Here is a 21,275-nt window from a genome sequence, read left to right on the forward strand (position 1 = left end):
TTCTATGGTTATCATGGGTGTACTTTTCTAATAAATCTGATACTAAGGATTTATTATCATTTTCTTTTTTTACTTTCTAAGTATGGTAAATAGGAGCCCCCGAACCAGCGACACACTGTACTTTAAAAATACAGAATTTTATTGCATGCAAAAATAAATGTTTGCAAGTCTAACGATATGAACATTTACAATATAATACTAAACTCTAAGGGAGTCAACAACTCAGGCCTTAGTATGTCTTTAAAAATTTAAAGAGCAAGACCTACCCAACTTAGAACCCTTGATCACCAGTAATTACAAAGATTTCATTTATGGCTACAAAACGTTCAACGGCAATCTACTGCTACTTACAAATTGAATTGACAAATTGGTTTTGGATCCATGTCAATTTTCTCTACTTTTAAATAATAAAATGCTGAATATGAAAATACCCCACGGACCCTTGGACGTTTAAAAAGGCTACCCTTGATCGATGGTCCATAGCACTCCTTCTGTCCACGCTAATAAGGTAAAGTAGAATGTGAATTTATTTTCATCATTAGGTACCCATACGTCACATACCCAAATAACATAACCTGTTTGGCAAACATGTGTCTAGATTGTTGATGATATTAACAAATACACCCCAAAGTGAAGCCACAATTAAGGACGTCAGGTGTTCGATTGCGAAAAATAGGCCACAGAATGATACGTTATACTTCCATTTCCTAGTTATTCTTCGACCATTAATTATTACAGCGAACTGTCCACACTGAAGAAATGATGGCGATCTCTTTAAACTCACGACCTCTGACTGGGCCTTAGTGTGGAAACTAGGCCCATGTTGGCCGATATGATTTGATGCAAAATTGACCGCTTTTCATTTAAGTTCGTGCACATGAAGAAGCAGTAACTTACTTTTCCTGCAAACAACATTCCACGAAGCATTGAACGAAATGAAATTACTTTTAGAAACGTTACCGAGTGCTTGGTCAAGTTTGTTTTGTTAAAATGAACGCAAACATGCGAATGAAAAGATTTCGTTCTCCATAATCCGTGAATGGAAAAATAGTAAATGAAAAAAGACCTTTTTTTAACTGATGGAAATATTTACATGAAAAAATGTACGCTTTAAATAATGTTTGGGCAGCCGTATGTAACAACAAAATTCCATACAAATTTAGCTATAATTCTACAAAGAATCGTGTGCAAGAGCGAAGGCCCGTATACATCGTCCAAAATATCAACCAGCACCACTGATGTAAATAGAGGCCATTCCCAACGAGATACACTAAGTGGTTACAATTAGGACCAGTTTTTTCTGCAGAATGAAACCAGAAAAGCCAACGCTAAGTTAACAGTTTGATTCCAATGGCTGAGAAAGCCTCGCTATCGCGTTCTCCAGAGTCATTCTATGTCCCAGGCTCTTAACTCCCAGTTCGCGCAGTTCAGCCTTTGTTAGCTCAGGAAGGTGGATTCCCTGGATGTCGTTTTCCCTGAAGGTCTCTTTATATTGAGCCATGTTTATGGAATCCAACCAGCCGCACACATCGTTGCAATCCCAGTCTAGCACTGGTTTCTCCAAGAATGGTTGCCTAAACGACAATAATATACATAGTAAGAATTTATCTGAAACACTGTGACGAAAACTGTCAGCCAGACTGAGAGCTTCTCGAATGGCAAACACATCTATATTTCACTTCCAGTGGATCATATCCTACCTGAAATTGAATTGAAAGTGTTCAAGCATATTTATACTACTTTAGACTACTGGTGCGATCATCCGGGCTTGGAAGGAAACCAAACGCTACAATGGCTTTTAAACAAGAACGGGATAGGTCGTGACTCCAATCTCTTTTCCGCCAAAGTTCTTGCTCGATTTCCAGAGAAAAACAGGCTAATAGCAGTCTAAGCTTGAATGGAGTGTTTTTCAGTACCAGAGTGTTCTGCTGTCATAAATAGCATGCCGCGTATAAATGATAGGACCGCACCTTCCATTGGTTTATAAGCGTCACACCCCACGCGAAACGTTGAGAGAACACGAGAAAAGTTCCTATATCACGGGTCGAAGGCGTATAATTGAGCCTTTTCGAATGTTCAACCAACATTCTAAATTGGTTATCACGCCCATAAACCGATAGGAAGAGCGAGCGCTACGTCTCAGTTACGTTCCCTCAGTTAATATGTAAACAGTAAGATATCAGACCACTCATACTTACATCGGCCGTGAATATCCACCAAATATGGACGTTATATCCGAATACGTTACCGAATCCTGGATAAAGATAAAACATACAGACGTTACTTTCAGTTATGAATTGACTGACACCAAGAGGTTAAGGACTATGGCTTCTTTGTGGTCTGAAGGAGACAAGCTTTCCTTTCCTTTCTCTATTTTTTCCAACGATTAAAATAATTTCGGCAATGTACTAATTAAAAGATCCAGCCGGGTAGTTCTCATCAATAGTCGGGCCCTAACTATGAATGATACAGTTTGGTCAGCCATTTTAACTTGTGGTAAGAACTTAGGCTTTCACTCTTTTTGTCGTGTGAAAGAGAAGTATGCAAAAATGCAATACCCAAAATCCGTGTTTCATACTTTTCTTATCATGCACTTCACAGATAAAACTCACCTTACAGCTATCATCACTTTCTGCCGATGGGGAGGCGCAATTTCTGTTCTCTGTATCTTCGTTTGGATTAAACACCAGTGTTTTGGATTCCGTCGGAGAAAATTCAAGAGGGGGAGGTAGAGGTGGTGAATCTAGCAGCACATATGGTTCGTCTTTGTCTGTAAATAAATCAGGCGGTGGAGGTAATTCAAAGCGACTTTTCCCACTTCCCTTTTCTGCTACTGGTGTTTTTAACTCCTCATCAAGATCGGATTCTTGAGGGACCGCCTTGTTTGAAAGCATTTCTTTCGGTGAAACAGTTCTCGCCGACTCCTCAACTTTGGGTGTCAGTGGTTCGGAAACATCCATATCACTAGAATCCGTACGAGAAGAAGTTCTAACTACTTTCGATGAGTCGTCTCGCTTCGACTCAATAGTCAACTTAATCTGAAAACCTTTCTTGGTTGTAATAGTCTTTGTTACTTTCTCTGGCTCAGAGGTTTTCGCAAGTATACTTTCTTCTGATTGAGAACTACACTCGTACCACGGCTTTAATAGATTTTCTGAGTCTTTATTTTGTTCCGCAGGCCATACCGGCGGAGGAACAAATACCTCACTGCTTGAATCGCTTCCTGTGCCACTGTTCCAAGAATTCAAACTCCAATTTTCACTCTCCGCTTCCTTCCTAATGACTTCGTCTAAAAACATGACAGACTTGTCCTCCTCTGACAAAACCGGAGCAGGTATTTCAAACGGCAGAGACCGTTCTTCCCCAATTCTTGGTGAGTGATTACCAACGTTCAAAGATGCCTTTCTTCGATCTGTAAATTCAGTTTCGTTGTATTTTCGTTGCCTTAAATCTGGGGAACTAAATTGCTTCTTGGGAGCGACAGGAGGAGAGGGTTTACCACGAGAATTAACTACTCTCACTTCCATTGGAGATTTTATTTTGTTATTATTCAGTTCTTTCGGGTAAGGCCCTTTCTGAACACCAACATAATTCGATGAACTCTCGGTTTGTCCAACATAACTAGACGAACTCTCGGTTTTTCCTACTGGATTCAAATCTGCGTCTGCATGAGACTGGGTCGAAATGCGAGCTGCGCGCGCAGCTATAGCCTTTGCTAGTAAGTCTGAATGCTGTGTGGCAAGATTAGGCGATGTACTAGACGTTGACGCCGAAGCTCCTTTTGCATTTGAAGAAATCTCGTTCTCGTTGGCTGTAGATTTCAGTTTTGATTTCTTAGCGGATAGCGCATCTGCTGTGATCACCCCCTTTCTGACAGGTGTCGAGGGAATGTCCTTATTCGGCGCAATAGAAGGTGGAGGCGGAACCGCAGGCTTGCCCCGAATACCAAGCTGTATCTGTTGTAATGGCACAGCAGGCGGTTTAACAAGGGCCTGCGCCCTCGGTTGACGATCGAAGCCGACTGGTTCCGACAACTGTCTCTGAAAATTCTCATTCCCTGTCTTGGTATTCCTGAGGACAGCCTCCGTGGCATCCAAAGAGGATTGTCTATTCATGTCACGCGTTGGAGACGTGTAACGACGGAGGATATCATCTGAAGAAGCCATCACAAGTCCCTTCTTATCTGAATCGCTTTGGTCATCCACTGCGGTGGGGATGGAACTTTCTTTATTAATTCGGTATGGCTTCTGCTGCTGTCGAGGCAGCGTATGGAATCGTTCACTTCCTCCCGTCTCTACCTGACCATCGTCTTCCGTGAATTTCTCTTCAAGCCTCGTCATTATGTCGCTGCGAACTTTCTGAGATGCATCCCCCATGTTACGAGGATTTAATTTTGATGGAGTACTTACTCTTCTATCTCTTGCATTCGTCACCACAACAGACGATGGGACCTCAATTTCCGGAGCAGACGACTTCCGACTCATCCGTTGATTTCTTGCTGCCACAGCTTCTTGAAGAGCATCAGATAAAGTTCGTGGCTTAGGGGGAACAGGGGGCTTCTCGGCCTTGTTCCTTGTAGCCTGGGCTTCACTGGAAGTTTTAACTGGTGCCCTCGGGGTATCTGATTGGATTGTCGGCGTCGATTCGACTACTTCCACTGGAGTTGCTACGACTGTTATCTCGGGCTTGGCCTCGGCGCTCTGCACAGCAGCAACGGTGGCTTTAACAGGTGTGGCAACAACAGCCTCCACTTTGGTAGAACCTACTGCTCTCGTTTTGTTTCGGTCCAAAGTATGGTAGTTATACGGTCCATGCATAGATTCACGTCTTACTTCCATTGGAAGGGGGCCATAGCCATTGTTTAAGCCATTATCTAATATTGGTTTGTCTAGATTAGGAGTCGACTTGGCCGTTAAGTGATGTTTTGATAGCGTGGTGTTATCTACCAACATTGAACGCGGCAGTCTGCGATCATCAGGCACAACAGGCATGTCCACTGGTACGGCAGCTGAGAGAGGCCGCTTACCAATCACAGATTCATATGCGGGAGGTAACATACTGTGCACTGACTGCGCTCTTTGATAACCGATTTTTCCTGCGCCCTTTAGGTCCCCACTTGATCTTCGTTTGACTAACGTTTGCGATTTCATTTGAACTCCAACTGGTTTACGAGCCTGAGGCTTTTGCCGCTGAAGACTGTGCCAGCGGTTTTCCTTTGAAACTGTAATGACACTGTCCACGCGGTAACTGGTAGGTTCTTCGAAGCTTTCACCCATGCTCATCTCTGTGGAAAAGGAAATCATTCTATTCATAAATTCCTTTATTATTTCAGGTAACCAAGCCCTTCAGGGAAAGTTTATGATAGCATTCACATACAAACTGATAACAAAGGGGAGCAAACAGCCGAGAGAAAAGAACAACATTGGAGAATTCGTATACGATTTAACCTTCCATTTTCTTCCAGTAGAGCATAACTTCTCCTTTGTCTTTAAACTCAAGACTATCCAAAGCTAGTAAACAAAGACAAACAAAACTGAAATCTAGTGTAGTTGAATCTCTGACGTTTGCAACTGCCCTTACAAAACAACTCTAATAAATTAATATCCTGAAGACAAAAAGTAAAAAAACATAGCTTAACACTTGCTAAAAATGAGGACTTTTCTTCAATAATTTTAATTGCGGTTAACCTAGTAGAATCGATTCGTCTCCCATTATCTGTTCAAGTAAAATAAAGGTCACTTTTAAGACGATTAACCGGTGTCTGAAGGCTCAAGTTACAGAAATCGGAGGTGTACAACTCCAAAAAAACTTTCATAAACTGCTTGGTTGGAAGTTCAGCTGAGAGAGGGAGAGCTGTGTTCTTACCAAAAAGCGAGGGTCGACTGGAAGAAAGCGTGCTCATCCGACCCAGAGTCAGCGTTGTAGATGGATCGCGGTTTGGAGGAGGTGGAGGAGGTTTGTAACCTAAAAGATCACAAGCCATGATATCATGTTAGGGATATAACAGTGTCTAGAACAAAACATCTGAATTGAGCTTGAGTGACTAACACAAGCATTACATACCTTTACCATCTGTATGATCAGTTCCATTTACCGCAGGACTCTTAGCTGTTACTATCTTCAAATTAACCAACTCGCCACTCTTTTGAATCAACGCTACCACGTGGCCATGCGTCGCTGTTCTCACATCCTCGCCATTGACCTGAAAATGAGAATTTATGATCAGAGAGAAAGCACAGAACAGTTTCCAAATATTATCCTCTCAGAGTAAACGCAGCTACACTTGCTAGGTGTATGAATTTTCATGCGGTTCCGAGGTCAGGGGGTAGGGGATGGGGATGGAGATTGGCGGCAAGGTGAAGTATTGGAGGCCTAGGGACCCATTACTACTGGAGTTACCGGTTTCTGTAGCATAACGCGACTCGGCCTGTGTCTTTTCCTCAAATCAATCTCAGGTACACACAGCCACAATTTGTGCCCAATTCTAAAACTTGGGTGGAGAGAGGCACTGCGAGAGTAACACAACGACCCAGCCTTGGCGGGAACCCAGACCTCCCGCGTCTTGCACACGTTTGGCAGCAAACTTGCATATAATTGCAGTAGTGAGAATCGTATACTGACCTCTAATATAAAGTCTCCTGCCTTTATACCTATCAAGTCTGCCTGTCCACCTGCTTCAAGTTCTCCAAAGTACTGAAGAGCTGGAAACTCAGCAGTGGGCTCAAAATTCAGTCGCGGAACTTGCGCTGCAGACGAAAATAATAGAGATAGAATATTACGAAATTTCACCATCGCAAGTTTGAAAAGCACTCAAAGATTTATATCTTATCGGAGGTTTTGGTGTGTAGTATTGTTGCCATGACGAGTTATGCCATATTTTGACAAAACAAACAATGATTCTGAATTCTGATTTTTTTAAAAAGAAGAGCATTGGTCAGATACCCTGTGGAGGCCTTGACAACTAGTTTCTTCATAGATCATATTTACATTCCATGGGGGTTCTTTTTCTATACCCGGAATTTAAGAGGTAACGCAACACTGACTGGTAACAGTACACATAAGGGAGCTGATTGCGTTACTACCAATGAAAAGTTGGTGTAAGTGACAATTATTAGTGTAAACTTACAATTGGCTCCTCTCATCTGAAAGCCAAAACCAGCACTGCTCCTGTGTAAAGTTACAATCCGAGGAGCTTTGGCAGAGTTGTTTGAGCCAACGTGGTTCAAGTCTTGAAAATTACTGAGAAAAAGAAACAGTTGCGACAGAATAAAATATTTCAAGTTTAAAAAAAAACAATCCTTCACTATGACTTGCTAGACTCCTTTCGACTTCGCAATGAAGGGAGAAACAGATAAAACTGTTATGACTAAGCCGCAAACTGAGGTTTTATTGCTAAGTATAAAACATTTTAAAAAGTCGCTGACAGTTTCAGAGTGAACAAAGAGTCTCGTGAAGAGTAAAGAGAGCTAAAGACGAAAGAAACTTTGAGCGAACCAGTGATGAGAAACAAATTATAACAAGACCTCACAAAAAGAAGCCAAGATCCCGCAGTGCAGAATGGCAGGTTTTTTATGAAGTACTAACCTTTTGGCCTGTGGCGGTGGCCGCGCAAACATCGTCTTTGGTCTGGGTTTCCCTGATTACAAGGACGAAAGATGAAGAGATTTGAGTATGAACTTCTTCATATTCAAGGTAAGAAACATCGGCTCGACTTCAGGTCAAATCAAAACAGCATGAACCTCAAACCAGTCGCTTATCGCTCGTCACGACACTCTAGAAGTGAGTGTTGCGTGACGATTCATGAAACAGCCACAGAGCAGAACTCACCGGTTATACAACAACTGACACTAAATTAATAAGATACATTTTACAAATCGTCATTTTGAATTGATATATACTGCCACCTGCATGGAAACCCAGCTGAAAATAAAATCCACATAAACCAAGCCACAAAAGTCTACACATGAGATTTTCTTTTTGCTTTTTCTTCTCTCTCGTTTTTTCTAGACGCAGATAATGTACGGATTGATATAAACGCGAGAAGTAAATCGTGAGATTGGACCGCTTGTGATAAAGGAATAAACCGATATCAGTAATTTCCGAGTCACGTACCTTTTCCTTTCTTTTCTTCGACATATGAATGGTGAAACCAGCCCGTTGAATTTCCCACTCGACCTTCCCAGTAGCCTTTCTCGCCAACGAACAAAACTGGAAACACAACGAGCTTATTAAAACACATATCGACACAATGTGAAGCCACAAAAAGCACTTCAAATTATGAAAACACTTTGCTATGGCATCCTAATTCCCGTCAATCAGATTGGCACTACAATCTCCAATGATACCCATTTGCACAAGATGAAATCAAATGCTTCTTGTCTGTTGACAATTGACGTAGGCAGGTCAGAAGTGAAAGATTTAGAAGATTTTGTTTCAGCTCACAATGTACGTAATAACTGTAGCGAGTTCGACTTCTTTTGTAATTACATCTCTGTGAACAACATTTTCTTCAACTCTCCAGCTATGCACACAGCACAGGCTGTCCAGTATCACAAAATGTGACTAACGAGTTACTTTTGAGATCTCAGTCTGTCTGACCTTTAATCTACAAATCACAGCAGCCTTTACACAAATAATCTGACAGACTTCACCCAAGAGATCTCTTATAATAGCACAAATATTGGCAATTACATATTTTTAGTTTCACAATCACCAAAATAAAAGCACTTATATCTCACTGATCCTCCCGCATTCGCTTGAAGGCAGAATCACTAATCAAATCCGACAGTCATTCAAGTTCGGTTTTAAACCGCGAAATTGTATGACAGTTCATAGGTGAGTTTGTGCAATTAAACCAGTTGATTGTGATGAAAACAACTGTGACTACATATCTGTTATCTAAAAGTAATCTATTCCACCATTACGCCACCTACCTTCCACTTCATCGCCCTTCTCGAGCGCCAGTTCTCCAGCCATTAATGGTCTATAATCCTTAATAGCCACAAAACGTCTACCAGGTACGCTAGCGTAGAGTCGTTTTCGTATTGTTGCTGCACCGGATACTGCCTTAACGGGTGGTACAGCAGGTTTCTGTGCGATGTTTGGCTCTGAATACTGACGCCATCTTCTTTTCTTCCGCTTCTCATGGTCGCGTGGGGACATTTCGCCGGAGTCTGACTCCGAACCGTACGAAGAGTCAGACGCCGTGGAACTCGCTGATAAAGTTCTATTGAGATTCATGCGGGATCCATTATGGATTTCGGTATCGCCATTCATTGTTACGGTGGATTCGTCGACCGATGCTGTTTCTGAGGCCGTGGTAGATGGAAGACTGTGTATTGACGAACCAGGCGACGGCGGCGACGAGTCGCTCTTGACAGACAATTGAGTTTCCGAAGGTGTCCGAGAAAACAACGACGATGCCTTCGGCTTGGAAACAGATTTACGACGACGGGTGCTGTAGTTCGGTTTTCCCGAGAATTTGACTGAAAAAAAAAAAAAGAAATTTTATCGGTGAAAGTTCACTGAAGAATCTACTCAAAGTGACACCATTAAGACGAGTACCCATTAAAATTTTTCACTGTACTAATTTACAATATAAGCAGCCATACCTATATCCTTCTCACTGAAATTCTTTATTAACTCAGCAATCTCTTTATTCCCACCTACAGCGGCAACCTTGAAGAATCAAATGATAAATTATGACTCATTTTTTGCTTTCAATATTGCAGATTCAAGGTTCCGCGCCACGAATACAAACTCTATATTTGGCCGCAGCATTGACTTTTCAAACGCCACTAACAGACAGCATCTATAAATAAACTAATTAAAACCTTTGTATTTAGCGAGGCAATATGGGAAATTAAGTGAATAAGAAAACAGTTAGAGAACAATCGATTCAAGAACAAGTAGAAGGGGTGTGAGGGCTTTATCCAAAAGAAAGCCCTCTCGAAAACGATAACTTACATCGTTGTTCAACTTAATATTTGCCTTGTATATCTCTGTTCTTTGCAAGCACACCGACTTAACAGCTTATGTCTGATACCAAGAATGAATTGAACACAAAGAAGGAATAAACAAACAAACGCAAAATCGCAGATAAACAAATCTTCAATAAAGTCACAACTCTGTCCGGCTTTAAGACGAGCCCACTTATCTAGAGAAATCTTTCTATTTATCTATCTCCTGCCAAAACGTTTTACGGGACTTGAAAAAAGGCTCAGACGCGAAGGTTTCAGACAATGCCATAAATTGAAAATTCTGGAATCTTTATCAAAGTTTATTCAGCGGAACACAAGATATTGGGTCTCCTTTAGAACATGACAATATAACATGTCTAAATAATAATTTTGTGCCACCTGGCAGAGAAAACATAAACGTGCGTATCCAAAAAACAGTACAAACTAACAAAAACCAAGATAACAATAGTTCATACCTATCCCGAAACCAATGCAACTTATTTTAAAAAAGTCGCTTAACAAGCATTATCAAAAGTCGAACTTTACCAGGTTCAGAAATGAAAATTGTTTCTCTCTCCCAAAAAATCCACTTTTAAAATAAAGGTCGGTTTCTTAACATTAAAACGGAACTGATAGTTGTAAAAGCACCTGGCAATATTACAAGAGATTGTTAACAACTCACTTCCATCTTTGAAATTAAAACAAAACTCTGTTTCACAAAGTTTGACCCTCCGGGAACTCAGAATGTCAAACGAATGAGTCTCACGAAACAGAAACTCTGAGATACGTTACCTGTTTGAATGTTTTCTCTGAGACTATGCCATTAAATTGATGGAAATTTAGAATCATTAAGTAGTGATAAAATGTCCAAATATACTGCTTCCACCCGCATAACAAGTCGCGTAACACGATAGCAGCACATCAAGATGGGAATTAGTGTTCCGTCGAAATATGCAAATTTATAGACCATTAGGAGCTAACCAAATGTCACGCGAACTAAAATAAATACTTTCCTCGAAATATCAGTGACCTTTTATTAAAAAATATAGGAATAGTACATTGCATCATTCAATACCAAGAAAATGGTACCTTCACTTTCTATGCATTAAATTTAAAACATTACAGGAATAAATGCTTAAATATCCGCGGTATTAATTCAAAAATATTCCCTAACCACAATGATCAAATTACACGTTAATTGTCTATATTTTGGCTCAAAACGTCATGCAAACTAGGTTTTCTCCGCAGGATTTTCTCTGTGATAACAACAAATAAGAACTGATAGTTCATAATCCGAATACCTACACCAAGAACATCTTAATCATTGTCTTACCTCGTATGCAGATTGGTTGGCATAGTTCAAGATATTTCTCTTTGCCCCTCTGAACAACAGAACTCTGGCGCATTCATCCTTCATGAATAAAAGAAAACCCCATCAACTTTAGCGTTCAAATGCGAAACAAACTACATCTATACAAATAAGTGATAAGTGCGGTACCTGTGCAAACAGAATACCCCAACAACCTCTAAACAAAATGGATTTAAACGGCCCAGGCTGCATCCATTTGATGGAGCCACAAAACTTTTGTAAACTGATTCTGAGCAGTATCTATCGATTTTACATTACCTAACATCTACTCAAGCTTAATAACCACAACAGTCTTGTACGACTATGGTAAATTCCTATCGCACACGTGGCTTGATAACCTGCTCAAACCTTCAATATTTCTTGTTGGTTGGATTTAAAGTGACGTGACCACCGAAGCATTTCCTAAAGAATACATTTGCTGCAGTCAATTGCATATGCATGAATATACAATGAAACTCTCCTAAAATAACACTGTCAAACTCATTGGTGACATTATTTGTGATTCAGGTGTTCCAAAACGTTTGCTAATTGAAATACGACACGTTCATGTCTATTCGTTAATGTGTATGTAACATCAAACATGCCACTAGTCTAAACAATGTCAGAAATTGTGGATGAGTCAGCTGCTCAGAAGGAAAAACTTGTACCTCTTGTCAAAATTCACTCTTTTTAAATAATTATAAACTCAACAGTGTACATAATAGCTTTTTTGGGTCATATGATATCACTCGTTCATCCAAAATTTATTGCATCGCCTTTTCCGCTAAGTGTTCGTATAAAAGAAAAGAAAAGAAAAGACATGACAACCGGTTTCAAGTGGCGATCTAAAGCAAACCCTTACAGACGGTTGAGCATTGTTCAAAACAAAGCCTATTGAACATAATCAGCAGAGGGCCCTGCTGCTTGATGAAACTCAGTTGTTTTGCAAAAGAAAACTGCGCTCATGCTATGGTTTACTATACAACCTTCTTACAAAGCAACTAGTTTTGTGGTGAGGAGTTTTGCGTTATTGTTTTGCGCTGATTCCACTTTAATATGAGGCATCTACTGTGACTCTTTTAATTTTATATTCCGGTTTTTTCATTTAAATTAATTATACGTTGTGTAATCTACATAGTCGTTGGTTTTTGTCTGTTAGTAATTTAAAAACAAACGAAAAGTTGCTGATTCTGTTCTGACCTACTGTACGTTGACAAATTAGTCTATGTATGCGTGTACATCTACACTAATTCGTTATAAATGAGAATGTCTGTACTGACATGTTAATCACGTATTTTGCAATATCTATTACTATAGCAACACCCCATGAATATAGCCGACCGAAATAATTAAAAACATATAATTATCAATTTTCCCCAGCTACAGCTCAATGATCCACTTTTATTTGCGGCCATGCATGCAATTGAAACCTCTTAAGTATAATTTTCACATCTAATTTCTAATTCTCCCCAAGAACTCCTGCATCTTTCACTGTGAATCATTTGGGGAAATTTGGTGTTACATGTATATAAAGGTGACAGCCTCCAGCTGGTAAGTCAAAGTCTACGGTTATCATCTGTTAACTGGTTAATATTAATTATATCTGGGTGGAAAAGTTACATGTATGTTTAGAGTTACTTCTGGCAGCTAATGACTGTTAAACCAGTGGTGAACCAATTGGATCCTGACAAGTTACAGTACCAGATCAAATTTATGTCAATTGGTAAAGTTTACTTTTGACATGAGTACCTGATTACTGAGAGCAGCCACATGTAATGCTGTGTTGCCTGATGCAGTGCGAGCATCAATCTGAGCTCCATAAAACAGCAAGTGCTCCAAGTGTTGAACAAGCCCATTTTTACAAGCCTAGTAAGAAAATTAAAAAAAAAAAATTCAAATCAAGAAATGAATGCACTCAAACAATTCCAGTCAAGTCCTTTTGATGTGGCAGTAAAGGATACAGTATACAATGTATGTGATCATTATCACACCTCATGAAGCCTATAGACCACTGCAGATCTGTCATGTACATTGTGCACCTTTACATGAAAAGTCTGCTGTGAAGCCATGCATGTAGAGTATCATTAAGGGCATGCCAACAACCTTACATGTAGCTCTTCAAAAAAAAAATAAGCAAAGGTTCCAACTGAGCCTTTAATTTCTACAATGTTGATAACATCATGTTGCTCTCAAGACTATAAATCCTAATCCTGAGTCCTACAAAAGGTAAAGATTCAGTCATTTCCTTTCCATGCAACTGTAGTGTTATTAGAATTTTAACCATAAAAACTGGGAAATGTTTACAACCAGATGATGGTCATGGTAGTATTGTTCAACGATATCTAGGATGGGTATACATTTAACAAATGGTAAACACCACAGCATACACTATTGAGTTATGGATGCACGCGGGAGGTTGCTAAGCACAAAAGAAGTGTAAGAGTCGCTCGAGGTGATAGCCGAGAGCGACTCTAGCTTCTTGAGTGCTTAGCAAACCTCCCAAGTGCATCCATAACTCAATAGTGTACGCTGTGGTGTTTACCATTTTTTTTTATAACATAACATTTATACATTGTAGCTGAAGAGTTCCCTTTTATTTAACAAATCTTACGTGACCAGAAAAAACAAGCGCGCACGGAAAAATAGTCTTTGCATTTGCTCATGTCAGCAGCGTACACCCATGGGCAAATGGGGGACGCTAAATTGACCAATCAGAGTGCGCATTTTACTTTGGTTATATTATAATAAATTATTCTGTACTACTTGGCCACAATGGAATAATTAGAAAAAATTCATGACTGAAACCTCTCAAAGTCAAACTTCAATGAAGTGGCTTTCAGTGAAATCTATGGGGATGGACACCAACATATGTAAACGACTTGTGCACATAAAAATCAGTGACATTCACTACAATTATGTATATTAGATAAAATAGCAATTTTTACCAAGTGTATTTCCTGCTTGCCCTGATGGTCAGCAGTGTGCAGCTCAGCTTGATCATTAAGGAGAGTCTCACAGCAGTATGGGTCCCCACCATAAACTGCTGTGTAGAATAATGGTGTGAGGCCCTGCAGAGAGTAAACATCAATGATAAAAATCAATTCATATCTTGGACAGGTTTCTTGTGCCCTTCTCGTGCACCAACTAATTAGAGATGTGGGAAGGTACATTGGCCAAATACAGGGGTCTCTTATTCTCTATGATACTGACTCACTATCATACTATCATACTTTACAAAGTCACTCGTTAACTGAGAAAAATACACCAAATCCAAGTTAAGAAAGCTTACTAGAAACATAGAGCCCTACTGCAGGAAAGACACATCAAAACTCAGTCATACTTGTACTTACTTTCAAGTCTTTGTAGTTTGGTGATGCTCCAAAATCCAAAAGGGTCTAAAAAAAAAAAAAAAAAACAATAATGTTATTCAATACATAACTGTACCACAAACTAATTCAACAGGAGGGAAATTCAAGTTACCTTGACAGAAATTGCTTTTCCAGCTATTGCTGCTCTGTGAAGAGGAGTCTGACTATCGTGTGTCCTGTAGTCCAGCAATGCTCCTCCATTTACTAGGGTGACTATCATTTCCCTTGCATTCTCTTTTGTCACAGCTACCGTTAGTGGTGTCTCTGAAAATCAAATTCAAATGTTTAACTGAAGATGTTTCACTGGTACTACTAACAATTAATTATTGTTTAATTTATATTAAATTTATATTATATTAATTTATATTAAATTCACTTTTTCTGGTTTTGTTTACCATTACTCCTTTAGTTTTCTTTTCTTTTTTTTTTTTTTTTTTTTAACAAGATGACTGCCATAAAGACTGGATCTTGTAACAAAGACCAATTCTATACAATGAAGTTATCTATCAAGTATACTAGTATAAGATGTAAACAAAAGATACAGATACAGTGTACATATTCACTGTTACAAAGCTTGTCCAAGTATAATCCAATTTGTTACCTCCGGTGCGATCATCATGAAAATTAGGATCAATTCCTTTCTCAGCCATCTTTCCCACTTGGCTAACTGCACCAGAGGAGACCAGCTCCAAGAACTTCTTCTGATTTGCCTTGTAGAAGGAGATCAAAGATCAAAAGCTAACGAGCACAAGCTAACCAATTAGTTGATTTGGATTTGTTTCAATTCAATGTCTGGCCAGAAATGCAAACAAATCTAAAATGTAAGAATTACTTTACAATCTACTTCCCTTTAAAATGTACTGTAAATGAGCAAAAGTATACTTTCACTTATTTATAAGCAATATTTAACCAGGCTGGTCCAGTTCAGCTGTGAGCTGGTTTGAATGGGGGCCTTAAATTGCAGCAGGCATTACTAAGCAGAGTTAGCAACATGTAGATGGATTAATACACTAGATTTTCACTTACCTTTACATTTACTTTTTGTAGAGTCTTCTGTTCATATACCAAGGAACGGTAAATTCTTCTTTTGTATTTGAACTGTCACAAAATCATGTCATATAGTACAGATTTAATCATGATTAACCATAAACTTGATACCCAGCAAGTCCTAATTTCTGATAGCATCTACTTCACTTGTTTATTTCCTTCTATATAAAAACCTCATCTGAACAGGCCTTCTGACAGGATGCGCGGGTGCGGAACCGCACAATTTGGTCAAACCTGCACAATCCCACACAATCCATGAAAATTCGCAAAATCCCACACAATATGGAAATTTTTATTTGAAATTTCAATCAAAACGGGTATTTCTGTTGAGTATCAAGATTTCTAGAATATTTTAGACTATTTTCAGACTATTTACCTTCAAAAACACTAGCATTTCCACGCTTTCATCAAACAACTTGTCGATTGCGTTATTCAAACAACAAGGCGTTTTTACCATAGCCTGCACTTTCCTGGGCACTAGTCTACTTCTAACTCTATTTTTCATTGGCAATTTGTGCCTATGCTTTTCAAATAACGAATCAGAGGTGTTGATGAATAAGGCCGCTGGCAATGTGGCTTACTCATTCAAAGTGAAAAAAAGGAATGTTTATTCTTGGTATTTACAGGACGAATGGGTTGTCAGATATTAAGACTTTCATAAATCATAGTGGAATAAGAAAACACGGCTTCCATTGACAGTAACTTTTACTGGCAAACTCAAGTTATGGGGCGATCTCCTCAAGGGTTTTCGTTTAGCTCTTTCGCTCGCTTTGACGAACAAAGAATTGCTTCAAAAAAATAGGTTCTAAGGTTCAGTCAATAAGATAAAAATCATTCAAAGTAAAATCTAGAAGTCATTTAGCCATTGCAGGAGGAATTTCACTTTGATATTACAAGAAAAGGTATGATTTATGAGGAGAACCCGATGTTTACATTAACAGGGAGTGGGATACAAAATATTTTGTTCGACGCAAGATTACGCAATCCCGCACAATTAACTTTTTCTCCCACACAATTCGCCTCCAAAAAAGTGCACCATTTTCATTTTTTTCCCGCACCCCTTCAGAGGGCCAGTCTGAAGGTTCCAAGACAGCCTAGATGACAACCGCAATTAACACTCCAACAAGTACAAATAATCATAGTCATAAGTGTAGGAATAATTATTATGTAATTACTTTTATTATATGTCAGTGCATACCTCAAGAACTGGAGGTGATCCTGATAAAGGATAATCAGTAAATAATCTTTCTTCTTCAAGAAACTTGCCAGACTTTCCATTGCATGGTGGGTCATAGAATCCATAGTTCACAGCATCTTTCACATTCTAAAATAAACACAATGAAACCAAAGGATTAAATTTAAAAATGTTTAGCCTAGTGTGGTCACATAGAAGAAGGCACCGGATGAAATGCAAGTTGGGAGGAGGCTTCCCCCCCCCCTCCCCTTCCTACATTTTAGTTCTTATTTCCTGACAATAACCTTTCCATAAAATGTTGATAAATTGATTCCACAGTTTTATTTTCAAAAAATTACCCCTTGCATGCTGCTATTACAGAAAATCATGATTCTATGTAGTATAATTGTGTGATCTAAAATTTTTTAAAAGAAATGTAAAAAAATTACCAGAAAAAGAGTTATGATAATAGGAGGAGACATACAGGTACAATATGTCAGCTTCTTAAAAGAAGGCTGGCAATTTATAGTTTCTTACAAGTACATGTATTCTTACCTTGATTAAATCATTAATCACATTTAACTTTGCATTCCATACTTTGTCCTGAACATCAAAATGATAAAGTTTCTGCAATATTGAAAAAGCAATTATTAGTAAACACAAACTTAACATCAAACCACATGGAAATAAGATAATTGAAATTTTAAAATTTTATGGTTATACTCTAAATGGGCACTAAGCCGCAGGTAGACCTCTGCATACAATCTTTCCCTAAGCTAAGGCTATGCAATGCATAATATTAATACCTATATGTGTCACAAATGGAGAATTAATGCCGAAGAGTCTTAGGTTAGTACTACTAACCCAAATCAAGACTATTGGAACAGCCAATATTAACTACTGGGACAGCCAACATTAGCCTACCCAACCCACAACTTTAACACAAACACCACCAAACCCAGCCTCAGTCCAAGCACTAGTACAGTGTACATGTATTAAATATACAATGAAATGTAAAAATTAAAACTTGGTGAGGGTAGAACCCATGAAAAAATAACAAAACGATCACAGAATTTGAACAACAAAAGTTGTAGGGAGACCAAGGAGAGAACAAAAATTCTAATTAAAAATGAACACAACCAAACAGATTTAAAAGACAGAGTACAAGCATGTCAAACAATGCACACAAAAAACTGCTTGAGAACACCCTGTCTGTGAAAAAAACAGCCAGAGACCATTGAATCAACCTTGAAAACATAGGAAAGGAAAACAAAAGCTTCAAAATGCTAGCTACAGTACCGAATGTGACCCAGACTTGAATCCTAAACTAACCCTTAAGTTAAATCAAAGAGTGTACATTATTTTACAAATACAATGTAGGCTGCCAACCTTGATTTTTCTGTCTGGCATAGAAACTAGTACTTCAAAAGTGGCAGCTGTTTCTGTTCCACCACTGCTCTCAACCTTGACATCGTCCTTCATCTTGAAGCTTAGATCAAAACCTTGGTTGATGTTCACGAACTTTTATCCATTTGCCATTAAACAAGCTTGGTGTGTCAAGATCATTTTCCCTGGGAAAAATAATACAGTTGATCAGTCCACAATTTTTCATTTTTCTTCATGTTCATATGTCCTTTAAAAGGTGGCTGAAAAAAACAATAAATACATGTACATGTCTTGAAAAAATTCCTAACAACTAATCTTGTCTAACTAAAGTGTTTTTGGTCACTAAACACAATCTAGCTTATATTCAAAATCATCACTGCAGTGGTGAACTTTGAAAATACTGCTAAAGCAATAAAGTTCAAAAGGTTCAAACTGTAAAACAAATTTTTATAAGAAACTACATGTATTACACCAACTGATCACATGATCCTCAATCTGGCACATGCACTTCACCATTCATCTATATAATATATATATAGGGTACAGAAAACATTTACTTTTTAATTCATCTTACATTTGCTGGCATTGAAATTATCAATAACACAAAAACAAATTCATGAACATTTTAACATTCTCCTGGGAATAATTCCCTTTATTCCAATAAATCAAAGTAGACATGGCTCTAAATTTTCCTTTTACCATTCTGATTTGATTAAATGCTGACAAAAAAGAAATTATTAAAAATTAAAAAAACCTACTTGTGTACATCATTTTCAAACCCCTTACACAAAAAAATATCTTTAATGGCTGCACACACAATTATGAACCTGTTCTTGCAGGCAAATAAGACAGACCAAAAGTCAAAATTCTTGTCATTCAACAATGTGTAACATTACTCAGATCATATGTGCGTGTATGGCTAGCAGTGATAAATGGAATGCTTTTCTGTCTGTTCAGGTGGGAAAATAATAAACCTCACAAAATAAACTCACAATGGACAATTGATCACAAAAATTGCTGCCGTGATGAGCCTATGAAAGACAATAGCTCAGAAATCTGGACCAAAATCTCCCTATTATTAAGCGATATTTCAAGCTTTCCAACCCACATCATTTCCACAATATAATCAAAAACCACAAAAACGTCAACGCTACCTAGGCTTACGTTTCAATTTCCCACAGACGAACGTTCAAAGTTACTGGTTTCCTGTGAAGAAATTCCTTTGAGAGGAGCACTAGGAAATTTCACGCTTTCAAAGAAGTTTTCTCGCTACATGTACAAATATCGTTTTTTCACAAAACATTCAATATAGAAAATTAGGAATACAAACTGGTCAAATATCTTTCCCTTGTAGCTCAAACTAAGCGACCAGAAATTTAATCGATCGTTATGGTGAAACCTCAAACAGTCACGAACGCAAAGACATAAAACTTGACCTTCGCAATGGGAATGCTATCGTAACGGAGAAATATGAGCTAAAACATTTCACAGACAACAGAACAAGAAAACTGAAATGGGGAAAACAGACAAGTGATACTTCAGGTGGTCATCCTGAAAATTCTGATGCGGTTGAAAGTTTGTTACATCCATGTAACAAAGTGTAAAATATTCGGGTACGGAAACTATAGAGTATTTTACCGGACGGTAAAGGAAATCACAACAGATTCGATCGTAAACAATCCGGATTCCCGGCAAAATAATTTTCAGGCAACTAGACATCAGCCGCTAACCGATACTTTGGTGATCTTCCATCTACAATACTATTTATTCCCGATAAAAAAACTACCCTTCTTTTAATTAATTAGACCAACTTGGATTGTGTTTGAATCAGGACAATTTCAAGTGGGTACAACAAGAGAATTCGCGCAAATGCAGAATATGAGCAAAGCTATTGCGTATAGCACAAATTTTACGAGCAAAATCGCTATGCTTACCTTTTCTTTTCCAAAGCAAGAAACTCATATTGTGGAATACTCGACGGATTTTCAAGTGTTTGGCTCTACTACCTGAAAGTACAATAACTGCAGTTTTCAGACGCCATTTTTTGCGTTCATCGCAACGATCATATCATTTACATGCCACGTGACTGAGACCACGCAAAATAATTGGTTGATTGGTTCGTGACCAGACCAAAGTATTCAAGCCCCCAGTGTTTGTTTCTTTTACCGCGAAATTTTTATCACAGAATCACAATATCTCCGCAAACAAAAAGTTGGATTAATCAATCACCGCTCCAAAGACAACACGAAACTGATTCATTAGAATAATCGCCTTGCCGAATTCATCGCATATTCAAATACATTGATTTCATATTTTAGATGTTTCAATCGAACATTCTACGTGCCATGCCTTTTGAGAGTAACTTCCGGCGGCTTTCGTTCATCCTATTCAACCAGAAACATTCAATGAAACAAAAGAGGAAAAAAGACTTGAATTGCTCGATCAAAAAAGCTTGAATGACTCTTTTGTTTGCTGAGTAAGAAAAGAAGTAGAGGGTTTTGCATGATTAGGATCAGATTGTAAATGGAAATAATAACACCTACCGGAAATGATTAATGGATCGCAATCGTAATCGTAAACTATGCGAGCAATTCGCCAGAGAAAGCCCTTGTCAAGCGACAAATCCATATAAACCTGTAGAGCTGTATTTCTTTCTTCATTCTATTTCTTCAGCATGGTCTCTCGTGAATTTGGCTCATGATAAAACCCACAGCACAACAGATAACGAACCTTGTACTATTCTAAGAGCGAGTCACACGTGTACTGAAACACGAAATTCGGCGTGACAGCAATAATGTTGCGAGTGTTTCTTCAAGTTTAAGTGTGGGTTACTTCGCCTGGCACCGTTTTATACTGAGAACCTGCTTTAAATGTTACCGAAAAGAGAGTTGATGTTAAAGCTTATGAAAGTGCTTATTTTATTTAGAAATTTCTAACGCCATTTTTAATTACGGGAAGATATTTACATTTTTGATGTCATTATTAGGCATAAA

General features: G+C 38.5%; 1 protein-coding gene across 3 annotated transcripts; it reads right to left on the reverse strand.

Annotated features, from left to right (window-relative positions):
* Positions 1-118: 118 nt before the first annotated feature.
* LOC111321257 (uncharacterized) lies at positions 119-20,525 on the reverse strand. 3 transcript variants are annotated; one of them, XM_022924088.2, is made up of 22 exons: positions 20,217-20,525; positions 18,286-18,467; positions 17,452-17,523; positions 16,921-17,046; positions 15,702-15,773; positions 15,277-15,385; positions 14,788-14,939; positions 14,658-14,702; positions 14,253-14,375; positions 13,057-13,173; positions 11,293-11,370; positions 9,612-9,678; positions 8,934-9,485; positions 8,113-8,208; positions 7,585-7,636; positions 7,127-7,239; positions 6,622-6,746; positions 6,064-6,202; positions 5,866-5,964; positions 2,613-5,284; positions 2,199-2,254; positions 119-1,574 (listed from the first exon to the last, which is right to left on the reverse strand). In XM_022924088.2, exons 2-22 carry the CDS (start codon positions 18,376-18,378, stop codon positions 1,334-1,336), a joined length of 5,199 nt encoding a protein of 1,732 aa, XP_022779823.2. In that variant the 5' UTR covers positions 18,379-18,467; positions 20,217-20,525; the 3' UTR covers positions 119-1,333. The 3 variants fall into 3 exon arrangements, with proteins under 3 accessions (XP_022779823.2, XP_088617713.1, XP_022779824.2); XM_088761587.1 differs by lacking the exon at positions 20,217-20,525 and adding an exon at positions 19,275-19,401; XM_022924089.2 differs by lacking the exons at positions 11,293-11,370; positions 13,057-13,173; positions 14,253-14,375; ... (6 more) ...; positions 18,286-18,467; positions 20,217-20,525 and adding an exon at positions 10,752-11,213.
* Between the last annotated feature and the right edge of the window lie 750 nt (positions 20,526-21,275).

Source organism: Stylophora pistillata, chromosome 1 (assembly GCF_964205215.1).
Source record: "Stylophora pistillata chromosome 1, jaStyPist1.2, whole genome shotgun sequence".
Classification (NCBI taxonomy): Eukaryota; Metazoa; Cnidaria; class Anthozoa; order Scleractinia; family Pocilloporidae; genus Stylophora; species Stylophora pistillata.

Coding starts and splice junctions, on each gene's coding strand:
- LOC111321257 (XM_022924088.2), bottom strand. CDS start 18,378: ATGAAGGACGATGTCAAGGTTGAGAGCAGTGGTGGAACAGAAACAGCT. Junction 17,047..17,451: donor TGATTAATGATTTAATCAAG/GTAAGAATACAT, acceptor TGTTTATTTTAG/AATGTGAAAGATGCTGTGAA. Junction 5,965..6,063: donor TGATCATACAGATGGTAAAG/GTATGTAATGCT, acceptor GTGATCTTTTAG/GTTACAAACCTCCTCCACCT.